This window comes from Gopherus evgoodei, chromosome 4 (genome assembly GCF_007399415.2).
Source record: "Gopherus evgoodei ecotype Sinaloan lineage chromosome 4, rGopEvg1_v1.p, whole genome shotgun sequence".
NCBI classification, from domain to species: domain Eukaryota; kingdom Metazoa; phylum Chordata; order Testudines; family Testudinidae; genus Gopherus; species Gopherus evgoodei.
In genome coordinates, this window is record NC_044325.1 from 58,167,632 (window position 1) to 58,188,388 (window position 20,757).

Genomic DNA, 20,757 nt, shown 5'->3' on the forward strand with positions numbered 1-20,757 from the left:
CTGATGTCTTGGTACTGACCAGTATTTAAAAAAACAACAAATCAAACCTTTTTTTAAAAAGCCACACTGTAATGAAAATCAGTGTCCTCAATCCACATTTTAAAAATAGAGTTGAACAGACAATACGTCATTATAAATGCAAACAAATCGCTGGCACGGCTGTCTTTAATCATAAAGCCATTTTATTATTTTTATATTTAGGTTTTCATCCCGCAAGGGCTTAAGTCTGCGCAGAAGTTTACTCACATAGCTAATCCTATTGAAATCAATGAGGTTACTTGCATCAATAAAGTTACACACGTAACTAGCCTTTGCAGAATCAGGGCCTAATTCATATTTTAAAAGTTGGAAGTAAATCATCAATCCTACATGTTATCTCACATGGGTAGAGCCCCATTGGTTTCAATGAGTCCTTCGTGGGTTCTTTCATGAGGACTACCTGCATGGAACAGCTTGAAGATGTGGATACAGCTTGAAGATGTGGATACTATATTCTTATTTTTTCATTTACAAATTTAACTTACCTTTTCTGTTCCAAAAGTAATCAGTGGACAAATGTAATCTTGCTAGTATGGGGCCGAGTTCTCCACTTCTATGGAAAAAGAAAAGTTAAAGATCTACTATTAGGTTAAAATGTGTATGTAAATATGTAAAAAAAAAAAAAAAAACCTGCCTCTTTCACTAATACTTTAAATCATTAAACTTGTTTTTAAAAATAGTTTACTTTCCACAAATAATGTTGTTTGTTACCTTCTCTCAGCAAAGATTGTGAAAAATAGACCAATTTATTTCAAGTTTATTTCTAGCCAGTTTCACTTTTTGTTTCTCAAGCACTATATGAAATGTACTAGATTGGTTGCAATTTCTGCATAGGAATGTTGAAGTGAAAACAAATCACTGTTTTCACTGAAACTTAAAAATATGTTTTTATTTAGGCCACGGGAAGACATTTGGGCACAAACACAGCTCCACTGAAGTCAAGAGGACTCTGTGTGGACACACCAGAGTACCCTTCCCAGAGTTAACTGTGGGACTGGAGGATTAATTACTACCCCCCCTTTCAAACATTTCAGCACATAAACACATGTTGTTGCCTAATTTATCATAGGTTTCAAAATATTTGGTGTTTTTCTTAAAGCCCCAGCTCTTACAATCCCTGTGAGAATATCTGTTTTCTTTTTTCTTATAAGTAAATTTCTAGCTCACATGGTAGCAAAACTCTGAAACGTGAACCATAAAGTAATGAGCATAGTTTGGGAGTGGGGGCATTCCCCCTCAAACTGAAAGCCTTGGTCAGGTGCAGAATTTGCTGCCCCAATGTGCAGCCTGGTTGGCCTGACTTGAGCTGTCTGCCCACCCCCAATATAGAAGTCAAACTATGCCAATGTTTAAAGGTTCAAAGCCAGGAGGCTAACACAAATATCTCAGAATATTATTTTTAATCTCTCATGATTTCTAAGTCAGTTTCAAGGAGTTTTGTGGCTTCACTCACTATATCTAAAAACATGGTATTGGCACTATGACTTTATAGATGTACTTAACTTTACAAATGTGAGTAGTCCCATTGGTTTAGCATGTGTAACATTTAAGTACATGTATATATTTTTTCAGAACTAGGGCCTCAAGTTTATACACTTATTCTGCGTGTTGGGAGAAACCTTGCTGAAGCTGGTGGGCATAACAGATGTCTTCTGTTCAAGCTACATGAGGGAACAATTAAATGCTCCTTTGTTTAGCAATATCTGAAACAATAAGAGCCACCACCTAAAACACTGGCCATATATAAAGCCATTGAGGAATCTGAATTATGTAGGCAGAACGAAAAGGCAGGGAGAAGGGATTGATAGGTGTATACGTGTGAGAGATAAGACAGAAACACCACAGAAATAGAGAAGGCACAAAATAGCTCCAAAAAGCTATGGAGTATGACTCGCCCTAAGAAAAAGGTGAGAGAGAGCTTTCAATAAAGTGCTGGCTTTTTAAAGAGCATTGGAACTGTAAGCAAGGAAGCTAGCTTATATTTGGTTTCTACTGTGTTTATGGAAACAAGGCTTTGTAAATAAACAAAGGAGGAGGGATAGGTCAGTGGTTTGAGCATTAGCCTGCTAACTCCTGGGTTGTGAGTTTAATCCTTAAGGAGGCCATTGGGGCAAAAATCTGTCTGGGGATTGGTCCTGCTTTGAGCCAGGGGTTGGACTAGATGACCTCCTGAGGTCCCTTCCAACCCTGATTTTCTATGAAGATTGCACCAAAGAAATCCCTGACTCCATCATCTTTTCTCCTCATAACCAAAACAACCCACAAGATGCTGTAAACTGTCTAAGAGGGATCAAGAAGGGGATAACAACATACAATTACCTATTAAAAAGGAGTTCCTATCAGCCAGGTATTTCTAGACAATTCTTAAATGCACAGCAGTAAAATAAAATCCATAATGAGAACACTCTGCTTAAAATTATATTTTATAAAATCCTATTTTAGTATATTTATTTGGAGGTTAAATTACTGCTAGTAACACTAACCTTACTGTACTGAGTTTGCAATTCCTAAAGTACACTGCATGAGAGGAGAAGGCTAGCTAATACCAAATGATATTGACCAGTATATTTATACTGTTGAACTGACAGAAGGAAATAAACCAACAGTGACAATGGTGAAAAGTAATATACGTTTAAAAATACTACACAGGTTGAAACAAGGGACTAGATGGGCACATTAGTATCTCCCTGAAGGCAGAAAAGTGGAAAAGGACTAAGGGAGAGGGGGATTCAGAGTAACAGATTTGGTCAGGAGGCATGACCTCCGAGTGGCAGTTTTAGGATACATAGATCTCTGGGCCACACACATGCCCTCATGTCCCCCCACTGGCTACACAGCTTGTATGAGGCCTTTAGCCCACACTACTGGCACTGTGAGCCACTTCCTGGTCCGGGCAAACATTCAGGGCCAGGGAAGGAAGCGAGTCACGGGACAAGTCGCTCCATCTTTTTTACCCCTCTCAAGGTGAGTGAAGGGCTCCTGGCTTCCCCCACAAACTGGTCCTTCCTGAGGCTGCACTTCCACGTCCCACGTAGGGGCAAAGTACAGCGCGATGTTATGCACCGGTGGGTGGCAAAGCCAGCAACCATGGAGCAGCCGCTCCACTGAGCTGCGGGGGGGCGCGCACGCTCTCCTCTCCCATTGCACCAGTGGCTGAAAAGGCGGCGCACCCGGGATAGTCCCCACACGGCCGCAGCCCCGGCTACCTTCTCAGGCATAGTCAGAGCCTACCCATGGCGCGCAAAAGCCTACGGCCCCGCCCCCAAACGTTAACTCCTCCCAATCATCGCCATCGTCGCCGCTCGTTCTTCCCCCTCCTCCTTATGCCTGAAGGTCGGGGCGGCAGGAGCCGGTAACTCTCGCGCATGGGCGTTGGGCTTTTCCAGAGCTGGGCGCTCGGGCGGGGTGTCAGAGCCTTGGTGCGGCTGCAGCGCCATTCTCCTCTGTCCCCATCCCCTAGGATTAGAGCGGGCGCGCCCCCCTCTTCCCCTTTGGCTGTTGCAGCCCCTGCGTTGTGTGACTGGGAAGCTCCTGAGTGCGAGGCATGAAGCTGAGCAAAGCCCAGTATGATGAAATAGCCCAGTTCCTGGGGCACGTGCAGCCCACCAGACAGAGCCTGCGGAAGCTGAAGGAGAGATTCCCTAGGTAAGTCTGTCTCAACTCCATCCACCCCCCCCGGGCTTCCACCCTATGCTAATGCAGCCTCCACTCCTCTGGGCTGGGGGGTGGCCTGCAATTTCCATCCGTGGATTATAGGAGCTAGATCTTGTTTTTAAGGGCAGCCCTGCAAGGTGGTTTTATGCGTGGTACAAAATTCTACATGTGCAAAATCACACACATACACGCCCCCCCCCCAATGCAGCATACAGTCGTCTGGGGGTATTGTTTGTCTTGTGTGACCTTATGGGGCTCAAAATAAGGATGCTCCCAAATAAGAGATCTCTGGTTACCCTATGTGAACCCCAAACTCCAAATAGATCCAATTTCCCGAGTGAGCCATCATTGCCTTGATCCCTGACTAGGGTGAATTGAGGTGGAATCGTGCTTGGAATGTTCTTTCCCTCTCCTTCCAGTACAGGGAAAGAATGGCCTGCAGACCCTGCTGTAACTTTCCCCTGCACATCTTGCCACTGGTTGGGTTGGTTGAAGGCTCAGTCAAGGACCACCTGCATAGATGAGCATTAAACCCATCTCACCTTCTGATTCTGCTTCAGTTAAGATCACCAGTGCAGTAGGTTAATACCTACTTGGACAAACTGAAGAGCATGGATGATAGGATGTTCTTCCATGAGGAATTGGCCTCGTTTCTTGCATTTACTTCCTGTCAGCTATGATAGAGGTCATGTTTGTTAACCTTCAGGAAGCTGCAAAGCTCACCTCCTTTCCCAGACTTTTGGAAAGGGGGTCGATATGAGGGTTATGAGGTGATAGTGGCAGCCATATGGGATGTTACTTACGTTTTCTGGGTATTTAGGACTATATTCTCAGTACTTTATATGGGCATAATGTTTGTTGGGAGGGCTTTACAATTTGCGGTTTTTGTGAGGACGCTACCTGTTCTGATCGGAAGGCGTCTCCCGTCTGCGGAGGTAATCCACCTCCCTGAGAGGCGGCAGCTATGTGGACAGGAAAAGCCCTCCCATTGACATAGCTCTTGTAAACTGTGGAATAGGTTGATATAACTACGTCACTATGGGATGTGGATTTTTTACATGCCTGAGCAGTGTAGTTATACTGACATAAGTTCCTAGTATAGACCAAGCGTTAGTGTTGGTGAATTGCTCTGAAGTAATGATCTTTCCCTGGCCTAAATGTTTTCCTTCACAGAAAATAAATCAGGAAACGCCAACTTTCTGAGCCTCTGTACCAATATGTTTCAACACTGAGCTGGATGGGCTACCTCTATAAGTAAGAGGGTAGTTCAGCCTCCCTTCTCATTCTCTCATTAACCTCTGCTGAGGTAGCAGGTAAAAATGCACATTGTGGTTGCATTTTTTGTGACGGTGACAGCTGTCTACTGGGATTTATTAATCAGCAAGCTGGAATTTTGGAAAATCATTCAACTGAAGATTCCATGAGAGGACTTTCAAATATCTAGGCTTCCATTTCAGTTACAAAGCAAGCTTCCACCTCCCTCCCAAATTTAATATTTTAAAATAAATGAAAATAGTTTTTCAGCAGTTGAGACCCCAGAAGTAGCTGCAGGCTTTGTAGAGATTGGAGTCCACTTGGTCTGGTCTACATTTAAAAAGTTAGCTTGGCTTAAGTATGTCACTCGGGTTGTGAAAAATGTCATGCCCTGTATGATGTAATTAAGCCAAATTAAGCCCCTGGTGAAGACTCTGCTAAATCGATTAAAAAATTCTGTTGCTTTTGTGTCTACGCTACAGCAGCGCCACTATAGCATTTCTAGTGCTGACATACCTCTTGTAGAGTTAGCTGTAGGATGAGGGTATGTCTACACTTAACATGCTACAGAAGCACAACTGTAGCTGCACCACTGTAACACTTTACTGTGGACACAAATTACAGTGATGGGAGAGGTTCTCCTATCACTGTAGTGAATCCATCTCCCCGAGAGGCGGTAGCTAGGTTGATGGAAGAATTCTTCCACCGACTTAGCACTGTCTACACTGGGGGTTAGATTGGCATAGCTATGTCTCTTGTGTGTGAATTTTTCACACCTCTCAGAGAAGTAGCTGTGCTGATGTAAAGTTTCAATGTACGCCAGCCCTCAACCTTCAACAAGCTTTCCCTTTCCTCTGCTTACAAAACTCTGGATCATCTATGCACACAACTTGCACCAATTTAATTAAATCAGTTTAACATCACACCTTTAGGTAAACTGATCCAATGGATTGTGGACTGTCTAATCTGATGAGTGTTCATACACAAGGTTCACAGGTTAACATGTTGATTTCATATCACCAGACTTTCAAACACATTCAGGAACTTTCGTTCACCTCCCCACATACCTTTACCAGGTACTTTGATCCCACAAATCTATGTATTATGTGTGCAGTGGATGTCATACCCCAGAACTGATAGGTCTTTTCCATCTGTAGCTTCTAATAAAACAATTCAGTTAACTGAACTTTCATGTTTAAATTGCCAATTACACTCCACTTTGTTAAAGTGGAAGGTGCAGTGCTGCAGTTCCGTAAACCAAGCCAAGATAATCACCAATTAAAAAAAAAAATCACCCTTAACCTTTCTTTATTAAGCTAAATAATTGAGCTCTGTGGAACTTTTACTATAAGGCATGGATCCATAGATCATTCTTGTGACTCTTCTTTGAATCCTCTCCAAGTTTTCAGTTACCTTGAATTGTGGACACCAGAAATGGGTACAGTATTCCAGCAGCGTCACACCAATGCCAAACACAGAGATAATATAATCTCCCTTCTCCTCAATATTCTTTTAATTTGTATTCAAGATCACGTTAGCTTTTAGGCTGCATTTGCTCTGGGAGCTCATATTCATCTGAAAAAGACTTGGGATCATGGTTGGCTAATCAGTCTCTGCTTTCCAGGATAGACATTTGTCTGTACTGAAATGCATATTGTTTGTATGTGCCCAGATTACTTAATAATCCAGATTTCTCTATATTAGCGCTACCCTCTTCATTATTTCCACTTCCCCCAAGTTTTTGTCAGTTGCAAATTTATCAGTGATTTTCTTTTCTTCCATATTAGATAAAATGGTAAATAGAATAGGTCTAAGAAACATTCCCTGTGAGATTCCACTAGAAACACACCTGCTCAATGATGATTCCCTGTTTACAATTAAATTCTGAGACCTTGATAGCTAGTTTTTAATCCATTTAATGTATGCCATGTTGATTTTTGTGGTCATCTAGTTTCTTAATTAAAATGTCAAGCGTACCAAGTGATATGCACTAGTATACATCTACACTATTACCTGTATCAACCACATTTGTAATCTTATAAAAAATATATAAATCAAGTTAGCGCACTCTCTTCCTCTTCTTCCAGCATCATCACTACCACCCAGAGCTTTCTGGCTGTTTTGAGATGGGAGGGTGAGGGTTCCTGTTGTCTTACCTCTTCCAGTCTCCTTTTATTTTGTAAAGGAAGAAATAAAGGGTGTCGTCTTTCTCATGAGTAGCATCAGTCCCTGAATCATCTGCCGCCTGGGAAAGCTCTAAGCAACAGCAGAGTAAAATTGACATGATTCTTGTCAGTTTCACTGCTAACCATGGGTTTCAGAATAGTAGCAGAAAGTGAAAGTTATCAAGGTGGCGGAGGCGAGATTGGGAATGCTTGTAAGTAGTAGAGGTAGTGGACTGTTTGTTTTCAGATTGAGAAAACAAGCAGCATAACAGTTTGCTTGCACTTGGACTGTCTTGGCATTTGTAAGGACTATAAGCATTGTTATTAAAATATGAAATTTTAAATACGGGAAAAATTCATAGCTCTGCTCCTCCTTACCACTTGTTGGGATATTTCCCAGTGGCCGTCAGTGAATGAATTTTTCATGCCTTGTTTACACAAATCATCTCATTGATTTCAATGGGACTACTCACTCATGTGAGGAAAAAGCAGGATTGGCCCTCAGGTAGATATGTAACCTAAGCAGTCTATATGTTTCAATTTTATCTTTAAAAGTGGCAACTCTTGCAGTAGTGCACCAGTTTAGTTTATTTGGAATATATCCATCTCCAGCAGCCTACACAAATACTAGTTTCCTTGAGAGGTTTAAATGTTTTTTTTTCTGTGAGCCTTCAAACTCAATACCATCATTTATGATGATATGTTACACCACTGTTTTGCTTTGTCAATAGTATTTGGAGCAAAAGCTAATATAATTTTAAAATTTAACTTTCACTTCAAGCTACATTTAGCTGAGCACGTAAATGGCCTGAGAATATGGGATGAGATCTTATTTTAGTTGGAGGCTTGAAAAAATCTGTATAAACGTATTGAAATCTTGAATGTCGTAACAACCAATTCAGTGAACTCTGTTACAGTCAAAATAACTTTATAGTGAGTGAAGTAGACTATAAGTTCCCAATTATTTGTGTATGTTGCAGTGTGGAAATTGTAACTTCTGTTATAAGAAGCTGTTAAAGGCTGATTGCTGAGTTGAATCAGAGGGATGTTTTAATCTACATCTTAGCCATGATGTAGAATATATATGACTGAGAATGTGACTCTTAGTGAGGTGGGATATGGCTTACTCAGTAAGGTGGGATATAACTATTCTGTATAAGTAACCCACATGCATGCACACAATTTGTGTCTAATGCTAAAATGCAAAGTCTCTTTCAACACCTGAACTTTTTACAAGACAAGGAGCATGGATGATCAAAATCCACGTGAGACTGCAGTAGTACAGAGCCAAAATGAAAGATGTGCTTACTCCACTTTAGAAGAGTTAATGGGAAAGAAAGCTTGAAGACTTATTTTTTGGTGGAAGTGTGAATTTTTCTCTTAAGGTTTTTGTGTTTTGCTTTTACATTGTGGAGTAGATTTGTCCATACTTGAAAGGGGTAAGAACATTGGATTGAAGACTTTTTTTCTTTTATTTTCCTCTGTCTATTCTGAGATGTATGCAGGGTTGTTATAGCTGAGATGTGACAGCTATAGCTTATTTCTTTTGCTAGTTTATCTCTGCAAAGAGCTGTGTTGTTACAATTGTGAAATGTTCAACTATGATGGCTATGGAGCAGGAACTGTCACGTGGGGAAGCATCTGAATTGCAGCAGTCATATTGGCTAGGTAAAGAGTGAGTCTTTCTTGTCCTGAGGAATTTGTACAATAACAAATGTGTTAAAATCAGGCCATGCCTTTATTCAAAGCCCATTGAAATTGATGGGATTTAATGTGAAGTATTAAAACTAAAGCATCCTGTTGAACGATTTGTGAATAAATTTCCTAGAAATGTGCTTACTTCAAATACGTTGTTGTATATCAGGTGAACATGTTTAAATACAGAGGAAAGAATAAACTTGTTAAAGGAATAAACTAATTGTACTCATTTTTGGTGGTCACAACATACTTAATGTGATGCTTTGAAAAGTTATATATTGTAATAATAATTCATAGCATAGTAATATAACGGTTATACCACTTTTGTCCTTTGCAGTATTTCATCGTGCAGCAACTTGGGTGTCCTCTGAAAGACCAAACAGATGTCTGTAGATTTAAAGGCCAGATTATTGTGGCTGTTGAGTAAGGATGCATTGAAGATTTAACACTGACCATATGTGATTTTTTTTTTAATTTACTCATGGATTTTTGACTATTGTTATAGTCATATTTTGTCGTGAAGGACTGTAACAGTAAAAACGGTAATTCTGATTGTACTTCAGGGACAATTACTTATGTTATCATTCTTCTGAAGTCTGAAACAAGTTCAGGTTAAGAGTTTTACAGGAAGAAGAGATTTGGTACATCATAATGAAAAATATTTTGTTCATGTGATAGCTTTGTGGACAATCCTAGTCTGAGCTATATTACAATGGCACAATAAATTGCTGAATATACTGTCTGCTGAATATGACCTCACCAGGAAAAATTTGTGCATTGAGTAGGAAAGGTTGGAATATATCAACCTTAGCTGACAAGGGACTTTGAATTTTGACCTAATACAGATGACCTCTGTGTGCAATAAAAGTGAGCTTAATCTCCAGTCAAGGTAGAGGTGAATGGCAGGGCAATGTGGAAAGGCTTGTACTGGATCTGAATGGATCATCTAGCAAGCAGAGAAATAGAAAACTTAGTTTTTAGGTTCACCAGATGGTTATTTACTTTGTTCTCAGCTCTGTTCCCCACCATGAACCAAATATATCTGAGCACAGCTGACGCCAACGTGTTCAATTGTTGTCTGATAAAAGGTATGAGATTGTGTGTTTTGCTCCTATATGTCATTGACTAGCAAAGCTAAATATAAAATGTTCTCCTAGCATGTAGAAAAGAAGATGTCAAATTACATTATTGAATAAAAAAAATCTAAAAGCTTTATTCCTTTGACAGCCAAGTATCTTTGGAACACATGAAGTTTATTCCTAAATGGCTTCTCCTTTTAGCAGGAATATAATTAAAGAAGTTGTTGGTATATTTCACAGGGATTGAATAATCAAAGGGAATGTGTCCTTGTGAGAGCTTTATTCCTCTAGAAGTATTTGTTCAAATGAGCGCCATTATACAAGAAAAAGTTTTAGATGCTCTATAGGTTACATAATAAAGAGGTCATATCTATAAAATGGTAAATATGTGTTACTGTAAAAATTAGAATGTTTTTGTTTTATTTTAGCCAAATTAAATCCACTAGCTAATATTCTAGGAGAGTTCTATTTTACTAACATGCTAATGATGTATGCCCTGACATCAATACTTTACACAGATAATAGTGATGGTTTTTTTGTATTTTTTTTTTTTTAAATCAGCCAGGAGGAAAAAAGTTTGAGATGCTAATGGAAGGAACCTCTACTCCTTTAATAGAGCCTACAAAATATATTTTCCAGGACTGATCAGCTCTGAAGGCTCTAGAGGTTTGATGATTGGAATGGCAGGAAATCACGTTTTCAGGACATAACGAATTGACTAGGCCATCCATCATTTGTTAGCATGCACTGAAACGCAGGGTTGTGTGCAGAGGCCTGTGATTTGTAAATACTTGGGAGATGATAGAGCTTACACACAAGGGAAGATATTGCTGTCCTTCAGCAGCCTTAGACAGAGATTCCTGCTGAGAAGGCCGTCTGACAGCAGCTCATCAGTAACTGGCCTGTCACAGTCAGTGATGCCCACCAACCATTGCCAGTATATTAATGCATTTTTAATATCTGCTTCAGTAGATTTAATGAAGAGAATTTAGTTTCCATACAGTGATCACTGCTTCCTCAAGTGTTTTAAAAGCATTGACTGTAGCACTTGCAAGAAAGGGAACTGTGTTGATACTTGAGAGAGCTGATTGAAATGAAAGTTAAACAAAATGATATACAAACAAAATAAGTCATTAACTGAGCAGTCATGTTGTTACAGTGAAACAGAATGATTGTTTGAAAAAGTCAACATAGTCTTATCTCCTCTACCTGCTAGGAGACCATGGCCTGCTGTACTGGAGGGAGCGATATAGAGGTAGAAAGAGAGAGATGTGCACAGTGGTTCTGTTTCTAGTGTGGCTGCCTGACTAAAAATCATGACTGCTTTCCCTGAGCTTTCAGATTTTAGTACTTGAACCAAAGGGCAATGCTCTGGGCCTTTATGGCTCTTGGGAAAATGGGTATGTGAGAAGTATTGGAATAGATTTAATGATTCTTCAAAGAATCTTGTGATGAACATTTTACCATAGCACTGGAAGAATTAAATTAATGTTGGGGGAGAAGGAAGTTGATTAGTAGATAAAAATTTCCCAAGTTACGTAAAGTGCGAGATTTGTCATGGATTATTAAATGACCTTTTATTTTTTTTTTTTTTAAGTCCATGTTAACCTTGTACCAGATGCTAGGCTCTTTGCTATCCCATAGACAAGAAAAATACTTAGCTAACTACAGTTCAGAATTTAAATGTTTAAAATCATATTGCTATTTGTGTTTCCTGGGAATTTTGAGGAAAAACTGCTATTTATGTAAAATACGCATGTGTAGTCTTGTTCATCTGATGAATTTCAGTACTGACAGTGTTCACTGCAAAACAACAAGACATTGTTTTCCCTCTTGATCTTTTTGTTGTTGTTGTTGTTGTTGTTGTTGTTGTTGTTTGTTTTTTTAATCTCTGGAATATACTCCACATTCACAGAAGAGGAAACATCTACAGAGTGGGATCTATAAATTTTATTCTTGTATGTGTCAAAACAGTAATGTATTAAATGCAATTATAAAAATTTAAGATGTCTTAAATACACTTACATTTTTATAACACATGGCAATATTAAATAATTTCCTTGTTAGCATCTGTTTACCATCATTGTTGGCAAGACCTATGATTTATTGCCTAAATTAATGACCAAGACCATTTTGGTCTTGATATATGCTCCTAAATTTATCATATCACTAAATAAAATAAATATATGCTCTAGTGACAGTCATTTTTGTAATTGTTTATACTTCTAAGTGTCCTATTCAGTGAAGCAGCATAGTAGTCTGCAACCTGAAAATAATCTTAGAAAGCTAAATTGTATTTCGTGTTGAGGAATAGTTTGTAAGGATTTCAATGAGAATTTATAATACAGTACTTTTTTTTCTCCTTCCATTTTTACCTTATTTTTAGTGGCAATCCACCAGAAGACAGTTTGAGGATACAATGTCTTGCTTAGTCAGTGTTGTTAACACATCTGATCAACTCCTGCACACTGAAGATGAAATCTTGGTCCCTTTAGAGATGATGGCAAAATTACAATTGACTGAAATGGGGCCAAGATTTCACCCTATATAAAGTTCTGCCATGTTTCTGGCTGTTAGCAACTACAACATCTTATTGGTCCTGTGAAGACTCTCTCTTTTTTTTTTTTGCCTTGACCCCTCTCCTTCTTGAATTGGAAGAGAGTAGAGAATACTTGGGACCCTTTCTAAAAGCTGGCCACTTTTTGTGAGGGGAATCTACCACCCACCCTAAAGCACCATCTAATAGTCCAACCAGTACTACTGAAAACATTGCTTTATGCTAGAGTCTCTTGAGCTACCACCCAGTGTCCAATCTCTCTTTTCTAAGCAAGATACATTTAGAAGCCAGCAATAAACAGTCACCGATGCCATTTTCTTGGGCTTCTGAACAGCATTAGGTTGCTCCTGTGGATGACCTCCTCTTATACCTACAAAAGGAAAATACATCCATACCCATCCTCTGTTAGGTGTCTCAGTAGCATTTGGTACCGTTGGTCACCGGACATTCCTGCCCTGCCTCCAAGAAGCAGCAGGGAACAAAAATGCCTTGAAAAGGCACAGGTCCTTCTCAGACAGACCAAGGTGGTATTAGGAGCAACTTATTTCTTCACCTGTGGCATCCCACTGGCTTAATCCAATTCCCTATGTGTTACAATACACATAAAACTGTTTGGGGAACTGGTGAGACAACATGAACAAAAGTGCCAGCAGCATACAAATAATGCTTTCAGTCATAGTTATGGGCGTCTTCACTCATATTATATCATGTGATCCTTCAGAACTCATCATTTCAATAGCAATGGTGAGACAAAGCACCTGCTTCTATCGGTTCTGGCCAGAAGACTGCACATCATCCTATTAGACACAAAGCTGCTAATGAGTTTTCACATTTGTGATCTCCAGATTTTTTTTATTATTGCAACTCTTTTATATAGGAATGAATCATAGTCTTTAAGGGTCAGAAAGGACCATTATGATCATCTAGTCTGACCTCCTGCACAATGCAGACCACAGAATCTCGCCCACCCACTCCTATATCAAACCTATGTCTGAGCCATTGAAGTCTTCAAATCATGGTTTAAAGACTTCAGGGTGCAGAGAATCTTCTAGCAAGTGATTCATGCCCCACGCTGCAGAGGAAGAAAGAAATTCCTTCCAGACCCCAAATATGGTGATCAGCTAAACCCCAAGATGTGGGCAAGACTCACCACGCAGGAAAGAATTCTCTATAGTAACTCAGATCTCACCTCATCTATCATCCCATCAGAAGCCATTGGGCATATTTACCGCTAATAGTCAAACACCAATTAATTGCCAAAATTAGGCTATCCCATCATACCATCCCCTCCATAAACTTATCAAGCTTAGTCTTGAAGCCAGATATGTCTTTTGCCCCCACTACTCCCCTTGGAAGGCTGTTCCAGAACTTCACTCGTCTGATGGTTAGAAATCTTTGTCAAATTTCAAGTCTAAACTTCCCGATGGCATTTGTTCTTGTGTCATTGGTACTGAACTTAAATAAACTTTCCCTGGTATTAATCCCTCTGATATATTTATAGAGAGCAATCATATCTCCCCTCAACCTTCTTTTGGTTTGGCTAAACAAGCCAAGCTCCGAGTCTCCTTTCATAAGATAGGTTTTCCATTCCTCGAATCATTCTAGTAGCCCTTCTCTGAACCTGTTCCATTTTGAATTAATCCTTTTTAAACATGGGAGGCCAGAACTGCACACAGTATTCCAGATGAGGTCTCACCAGTGCCTTGCATAATGGTACTAACACCTCCTTATCTCTACTGGAAATACCTTGCCTGATGCATCCCAAGACCGCATTCACTTTTTTCATGGCCATATCACATATTCTGATAAAACTAAAGTTGGTAGAGAGTACTACATAAGAACGGCCGTACGAGGTCAGACCAAAGGTCCATCTAGCCCAGTATCTATCTACTGACAGTGGCCAATGCCAGGTGCCCCAGAGGGAGTGAACCTCACAGGCAATGATCAAGTTATCACTCTCCTGCCATCCATCTCCATCCTCTGACAAACAGAGGCTAGGGACACCATTCCTTACCTATCCTGACTAATAGCCATTTATGGACTTAACCACCATGAATTTTCCAGTTCTCTTTTAAACAGTGTTATAGTCCTAGCCTTCACAACCTCCTCAGGTAAGAGTTCCACAAGCAGCTCATCTGCTTTGAATAGGTGGTCATGAACACCTCAAACTAGTGATCTGCTTCATGCACTGACTCCTCATGGAAGGAAGTATTCCCCTCTGGAGTACTGTGTCCAGTTTTGGGCCCCACACTGCAAGAAGGATGTGGAAAAATTGGAAAGTCCAGTAGAGGACAGCAAAAATGGTTAGGGGGATGGAGCACATGACCTATGAGGAGAGACTGAGGGAACTGGGATTGTTTAGTCAGCAGAAGAGAAGAATGAGGGGGGATTTGATAGCTGCTTTCAACTACCTGAAAGGGGGTTCCAAAGAGGATGGATCTAGACTGTTCTCAGTGGTACCCGATGACAGACAAGGAGTAATGGTCTCAAGTTGCAGTGGGGGAGGTTTAGGTTGGATATTAGGAAAAACTTTTTTACTAAGAGGGTGTTGAAGCACTGCAATGGGTTACCTAGGGAGAGATGGTGGAATCTCCTTCCTTAGAGGTTTTTAAGGTCAGGCTTGACAAAGCCCTGGCTGGGATGATTTACTTGGGAATTGGTCCTACTTTGAGCAGGGGGTTGGACTAGATGACCTCCTGAGGTCCCTTCCAATCTTGATATTCTTTGATGTTCATATTAACTTCTGAGGGTATGTCTACATCTAAAATTTTGCAGCGCTGGTTGTTACAGCTGTATTAGTACAGCTGTATAGGGCCAGCGCTGCAGAGTGGCCACACTTACAGCAACCAGCGCTGCAAGTGGTGTTAGATGTGGCCATACTGCAGCGCTGTTGGGCGGCTTCAAGGGGGGTTCGGGGAACGCGAGAGCAAACCGGGGGGAGACCAGCTTTGCCGCGGTTTGCTCTCGCGTTCCCCGAACCCCCCTGCAAACCGCAGGAAGGAGACCTGCTTGCACGGAGGTTCGGGGAACGCGAGAGCAAACCGGGGAAGGAGACCAGCTTTGCCGCGGTTTGCTCTCGCGTTCCCCGAACAAACCGCAGGGAAGGAGACCTGCTTGCACGGAGGTTCGGGAACGCGAGAGCAAACCGGGGAAGGAGACCAGCTTTGCCGCAGTTTGCTCTCGCGTTCCTCGAACCCCCCTGCAAACCGCAGGGAAGGAGACCTGCTTGCACAGGGGTTCGGGGAACGTGAGAGCAAACCGGGGAAGGAGACCAGCTTCGCCGTGGTTTGCTCTCACGTTCCCCGAACCACCCTGCAAACCGCAGGGAAGGAGACCTGCTTGTTCGGGGAACGCGAGAGCAAACCGGGAAGGAGACCAGCTTTGCCGCGGTTTGCTCTCGCGTTCCCCGAACCACCCTGCAAACCGCAGGGAAGGAGACCTGCTTGCACAGGGGTTCGGGGAACGTGAGAGCAAACCGGGGAAGGAGACCAGCTTGATTACCAGAGGCTTCCTCTGGTATGCTGGGATACCTGCTTATTCCACGGAGGTCAAGAAAAGCGCTGGTAAGTGTCTACACTTGATTACCAGCGCTGGATCCTCTACACCAAGACAAAACGGAGTACGGCCAGCGCTGCAAACAGGGAGTTGCAGCGCTGGTGATGCCCTGCAGATGTATACACCTCCTAAGTTGCAGCGCTGTAACCCCTCACCAGCGCTGCAACTTGTGATTTAGACAAGCCCTCAGACTTAGAATTCTGTATGAAATTGTCTCTCTCCCCCTTTCCATGGCTTTCTACTGCACTACATTCCATTGGAACAATGAAACTGTCAGTTAATAAAGAGAGGCTAATGAATGCAGGGGACAGAACTTTTACAGGAGCTGTACCTAGACTATATGGAACTCCTGCAAAAGACAAGCTGCAAAAAAGGCTAATATGATTCTGGGGTGTATTAACAGGAGAGTTGTATGTAAGACATAAGAGGTAATTGTCCTCCTTTACTCAGTGCTGGTGAGGCCTCAGCTGAAGTATTGTGTCCAGTTCTGGCAGTAAAATTTAGGAAAGATGTGGAAAATTGAAGGGATTCCAGAGGAAAGCAACAAAAATGATCAATAGGTTTAGAAAACTTGATATATAAAGAAATGTTATAAGAAACTGGGCATGCTTAAAAAGAATGAGGTGGGATCTAATAAGTCTCCCAATATGTTAAGGGTTATTATAAAGAGGACAGATATCAATTGTTCTCCATCTCTACTGAAGGTAGGACAAGAAGTAATGGGCTTAATCTGCAGCAAGGCAGGTTTAAATAGATATTAGGAAAAAACTTTCTAATGGTAAGAGTAGTGAATCTCTGGATTAGGCTTCCAAGGTAGATTGTGAAGTTTCCATCATTAGAAGCTTTTAAAAACGGGTTGGACAAATGCATGACCAGGATGATTTAGGTTTACTTCATCCTGCTCAGGGTATGGATTTGATGATTTCTTGAGGGGCCTTCCAGCCCTACATTTTTTGATTCTATGACCATAGAACTCTGGATATTTTAAGAGCTAAATGAAGAACACAGACAATATAAAGAAATGAAAACCTGTAAACTAACCAAGCTATTTCTCCTACCGGCTAAGCAAAGGAGGAATTTGTATTTTTAAATACTTGGCAGACACTCCAGTGATTGGAGTACCTGGGCAGTTTGTGTTTTCAGTTTGACTAAGTGATACTTACATGAGAAATACATTTATACATTATTCTGTTTTCAGATTAGAAATACAACCTTTTGATGATAAAATTTAATTCCCCAAAATGCAGAGGTAGAGGGAGGAGAGACGCTGTTTTTCACGCATCTCTGTTGAATTTCTTTGTCATCAGTAATCTATGAGAGAATGATAAGCTTTTCTATAAAAGATCTCTGTTTAGTTTAAATAATTTTTCCAGTAGTTCAGTATGACCTCTGGGTTTATCCTTTTCCTAGGCTGGCGTCCTGATGGCCATCCAATGCATACAATTTCTGATCTTCCTGCTAAGACAGAAGATCAAACTGTATGTTTAAAATTTACACTAGGAATCTAGAAGCACTCTGAACTCATCTAGTGACATTTGAAAATTCTTCCTGTTCATGGTTGGTTGGGTTTTTTATTTGTTTTTCCTCTCAATACTTACTACATATTGATAACAATCGATTTGCTTTTTTATAGAATCCACTGCTTGTCTGTCTTTCCTTACCTAAAAAAAATCCAAATACAAAGTCTCACTAACATTTTTACCTTGGGCCAGGATGTTTGTTGTAAGCACTATCTAAAATCATTGAAATATTCAGTAGAAAACTAAGTGCTTAGCATAGTGTTCTACTGCATGCTAAATTCAAGTAAAACACTGCACAGATGTGAAAACCATTTGTTATATTTTAGTATATGAAGCAATAACTGTGTAAACCTTAATCTTGTAATTTTGTGAGTTCCACTTTGTCATGTAGCTGTAAAAGGTAATCAAAATAAATCATGGAGGATGAAGAAATATTTTTCTAGGGCTTTCTGTGTGCTTTCAAAAGTGGCGCTTGATCCAGGAAATTTTAGTAAGCATATTAAATAATACAGTATGATGTGCAACATGTCAGGGCTGATAAATTATTTTGTATAGGACATTATATAACATGTTGAGCTGCTCTGTGAACAGCTTAACGATTATAAATTATGTTAATCTTTCTTGCCATATATACTTTCTGTTAAAATCATAGTGTGTTTTCAAATGGTATATATTTTTTCAGATAATGGGTACATATAAGAAAGGTGTAGGTCATCTCCAAGATGGTATGACAGTGATCCAAGGTTCCTCAGCTGTGCAGTGTACATAACACGATGTTGGGAGATCATGTCAGCTATGCCTCTCCTATGGAGTTAAAGTTCTAAGGGAAAAGAATTCGACACAGGCTGTCACTGTTACATGTTTTTTCACAATAGAAGAGCATGCAAATATTGAACCTCCTGCTTAGCTGTAGTGCCCTATCTAATGTCTGTGCTGGTTAGAATAAAAAATAGTGGGTGCATCTAGGACTCATAGATCTGACAAAGGTCATGCTATGCTGGGTATTTGAATTGGAAATTGTCTGGACTTAAATTTTATAAAGCTCCCACTGTCGTCGGGGAACATTTCAGCAGGGTTTTGTCCCTGGAGAGGCCTCTTAGACCCTTTTGTCCTATGAATGAATTTAGATATGAGGGTTTCTCCTGCCTTAAAACTGTTAAGTTCATTTTGCATACATCCCCAGAGAGAAAAACTGGCAGATGCTTTTGTCTTGGAAGTATTTAAAAGAAAACTGCAGAACAGGAACAAGAGAGAGAAGGGGCCCTGTGTGGAGTCCCAGAACATTTTGGAAGTGGCCAATATGCAGTTTTCATCAGTACTAAGGCGGGGCGCAATATGGTGCCTGTAGCTCACTGGGGAATATGAATGTTGATTAAGCATACTCCCAGGCTTTGAAATTCTGAAAGCAGTGTCAGAATAATGGATGTTGAGCAAATGTCAAGCATTTGTTAATTTCTCTGTTATTTGGAGTTTATCTACCATGATCAATCAAATAAACTAGTGCTTCTCTGTTGTGGCATGTGTCATTGATATGGTGATTAGGTGGCTAGAGTCCTTCTGTTTTTTTTCCAGGTAACAGATTACATATAAACAGTCAACTTTAACATAAGATTTTTTCGTGATTGGTTTAGTGAAAACTGGTACATTAACAAGTACTTTGTGGTACCAAGAAAACTGAGTTTCATGTTTATTTCCACTCCAATTTACAGATTTTTTTAAATGTCCCTTTTCACTCCTGCAATTTTCAAATTGTTGATTAAAACAAAACACCAGTTTTTGACATCTCTGTTTTTACTGGAGAACTGGATGGAAAGTCTCAATTTAAGAAGCAGAGGTATTGAATCTTTCACAGAGTACTTTCCCCCTAAATGTTTAGCAGGAGAAATTAGTTAAATTAGTTATCAGTAACATACAGAAAATTAAATAGTCTGACCAAAAATCTCTTCTCCTCTGAATTCTCACTTTCCAGTCTCCTGCCTTTTGTGATGTCATGGTCTCTCTAATTCTGCAGTTTTCCTAAGAGTCTTGTAGCATATTAAGATATGATCTTTCTAATGTAAGAAACAAACTGAAAAATAACAACTTTTCAGGTCTTTTATACACCATAAATCAACTAAGGCCATGATCACTTTTATTTCTTTGTGGGTCACCTTTATTAGTTTAATTATAGCTAAGTTTTAAACTCTCTCTTATGATTTTTGCAAAGGGGTATATAGGAGTTAGATGTCCAGGTCCCACTGATTTTTCAGGTAAGTTTGCATGCCCATCTTCTTTAGGCTCCATTTGAAAATCGTAGCCTCTGTATATGCACTTAAAACAAAACAATCCATGCATAGACCTTTTGACTGTTTGACAATTCCACTATCAAATTATAAATTTGAACAATCCTGTGATTTGAGTGCTGTAAATTGAGCTAATCCCTGTGTTTAATAGTAATTTTGGATGTTAGCTTTCCCTTGTCCCTGTCTCCACCTCCTCTTTGTTTTAACACTGCCTTTGCCCCTTGCTTCTTCAAAGTTCCCCCAAGCCAGTGGCTCATCTGGCTGAAGCAATTAAGGCACAGACAGTTTCATAGCCAACAGTGCGCAAGAGAGCAATGTGGCCAGCATCACATCTGACCACTTTTGAGTACCCTAGCCTGATAGGCTGTCGGGCATTTTGCAGCTGGGTGAAATGGAGTTTTCCTTTCAGTGTTACATCAGCAAGACTGAAACCTATAACCTTCTGGGATGTAGTCAGTTAGGTTACCCACTCAGTTACCTACCCTTGGGTTAGTGGAATTTTGGTAGTTCAGATAGGTGGCATGGCTGGCCTCCGCGCAAAGTTAGAAAATACTTGCATTCAAGGTCACTTCTTTCATCTAGTCCACGGATTAGGTTTCCAAGAATTCTTATTCTTTTGCTCCCTTACAGAGGGGAAAGTATTGTGACCATGTCCCTTTAAAGAGAGGGGGGTGCAAAGGGCACTCAGGAGCGCTTTAAGAAGTATATAAATCTTAGGGGTTTTTAGATTGGGGCTTTGGAAATAAAATGAAATAAAAACTGCAGGGGAGAGTTGTATCGTGTCGTGAATCACTTTGTCGGATATTCTCTGTAAATTCTTGCCGCTAGGTGTGTATCTTGTGTGAAAGTGACATTTTAAAAATATATAATGCAGGTCTAAGGAACAGCTTGGATTTTATGACCTCTTATACTTCATATTCTCCACCACATTTTTAGTGGGAAGGAAGTGTTGTG

The 20,757-nt window shown here is 40.3% G+C and overlaps 1 protein-coding gene across 4 annotated transcripts in view; it reads left to right on the top strand.

The window, feature by feature from the left end:
- Positions 1 to 3,282: 3,282 nt before the first annotated feature.
- The window catches only part of C4H15orf41 (chromosome 4 C15orf41 homolog), a 184,733-nt gene continuing 167,258 nt past the window's right edge, over positions 3,283 to 20,757 (top strand). Inside the window, exon 1 of one of the 4 annotated variants that reach the window (XM_030559379.1) lies at positions 3,283 to 3,684. In XM_030559379.1, coding sequence (XP_030415239.1) covers positions 3,584 to 3,684 — 101 coding nt within the window. In that variant the 5' untranslated portion in view covers positions 3,283 to 3,583. The remainder of the gene's footprint in view (positions 3,685 to 20,757) is intronic. The other 3 variants (XM_030559381.1, XM_030559378.1, XM_030559380.1) reach the window with 3 other exon arrangements.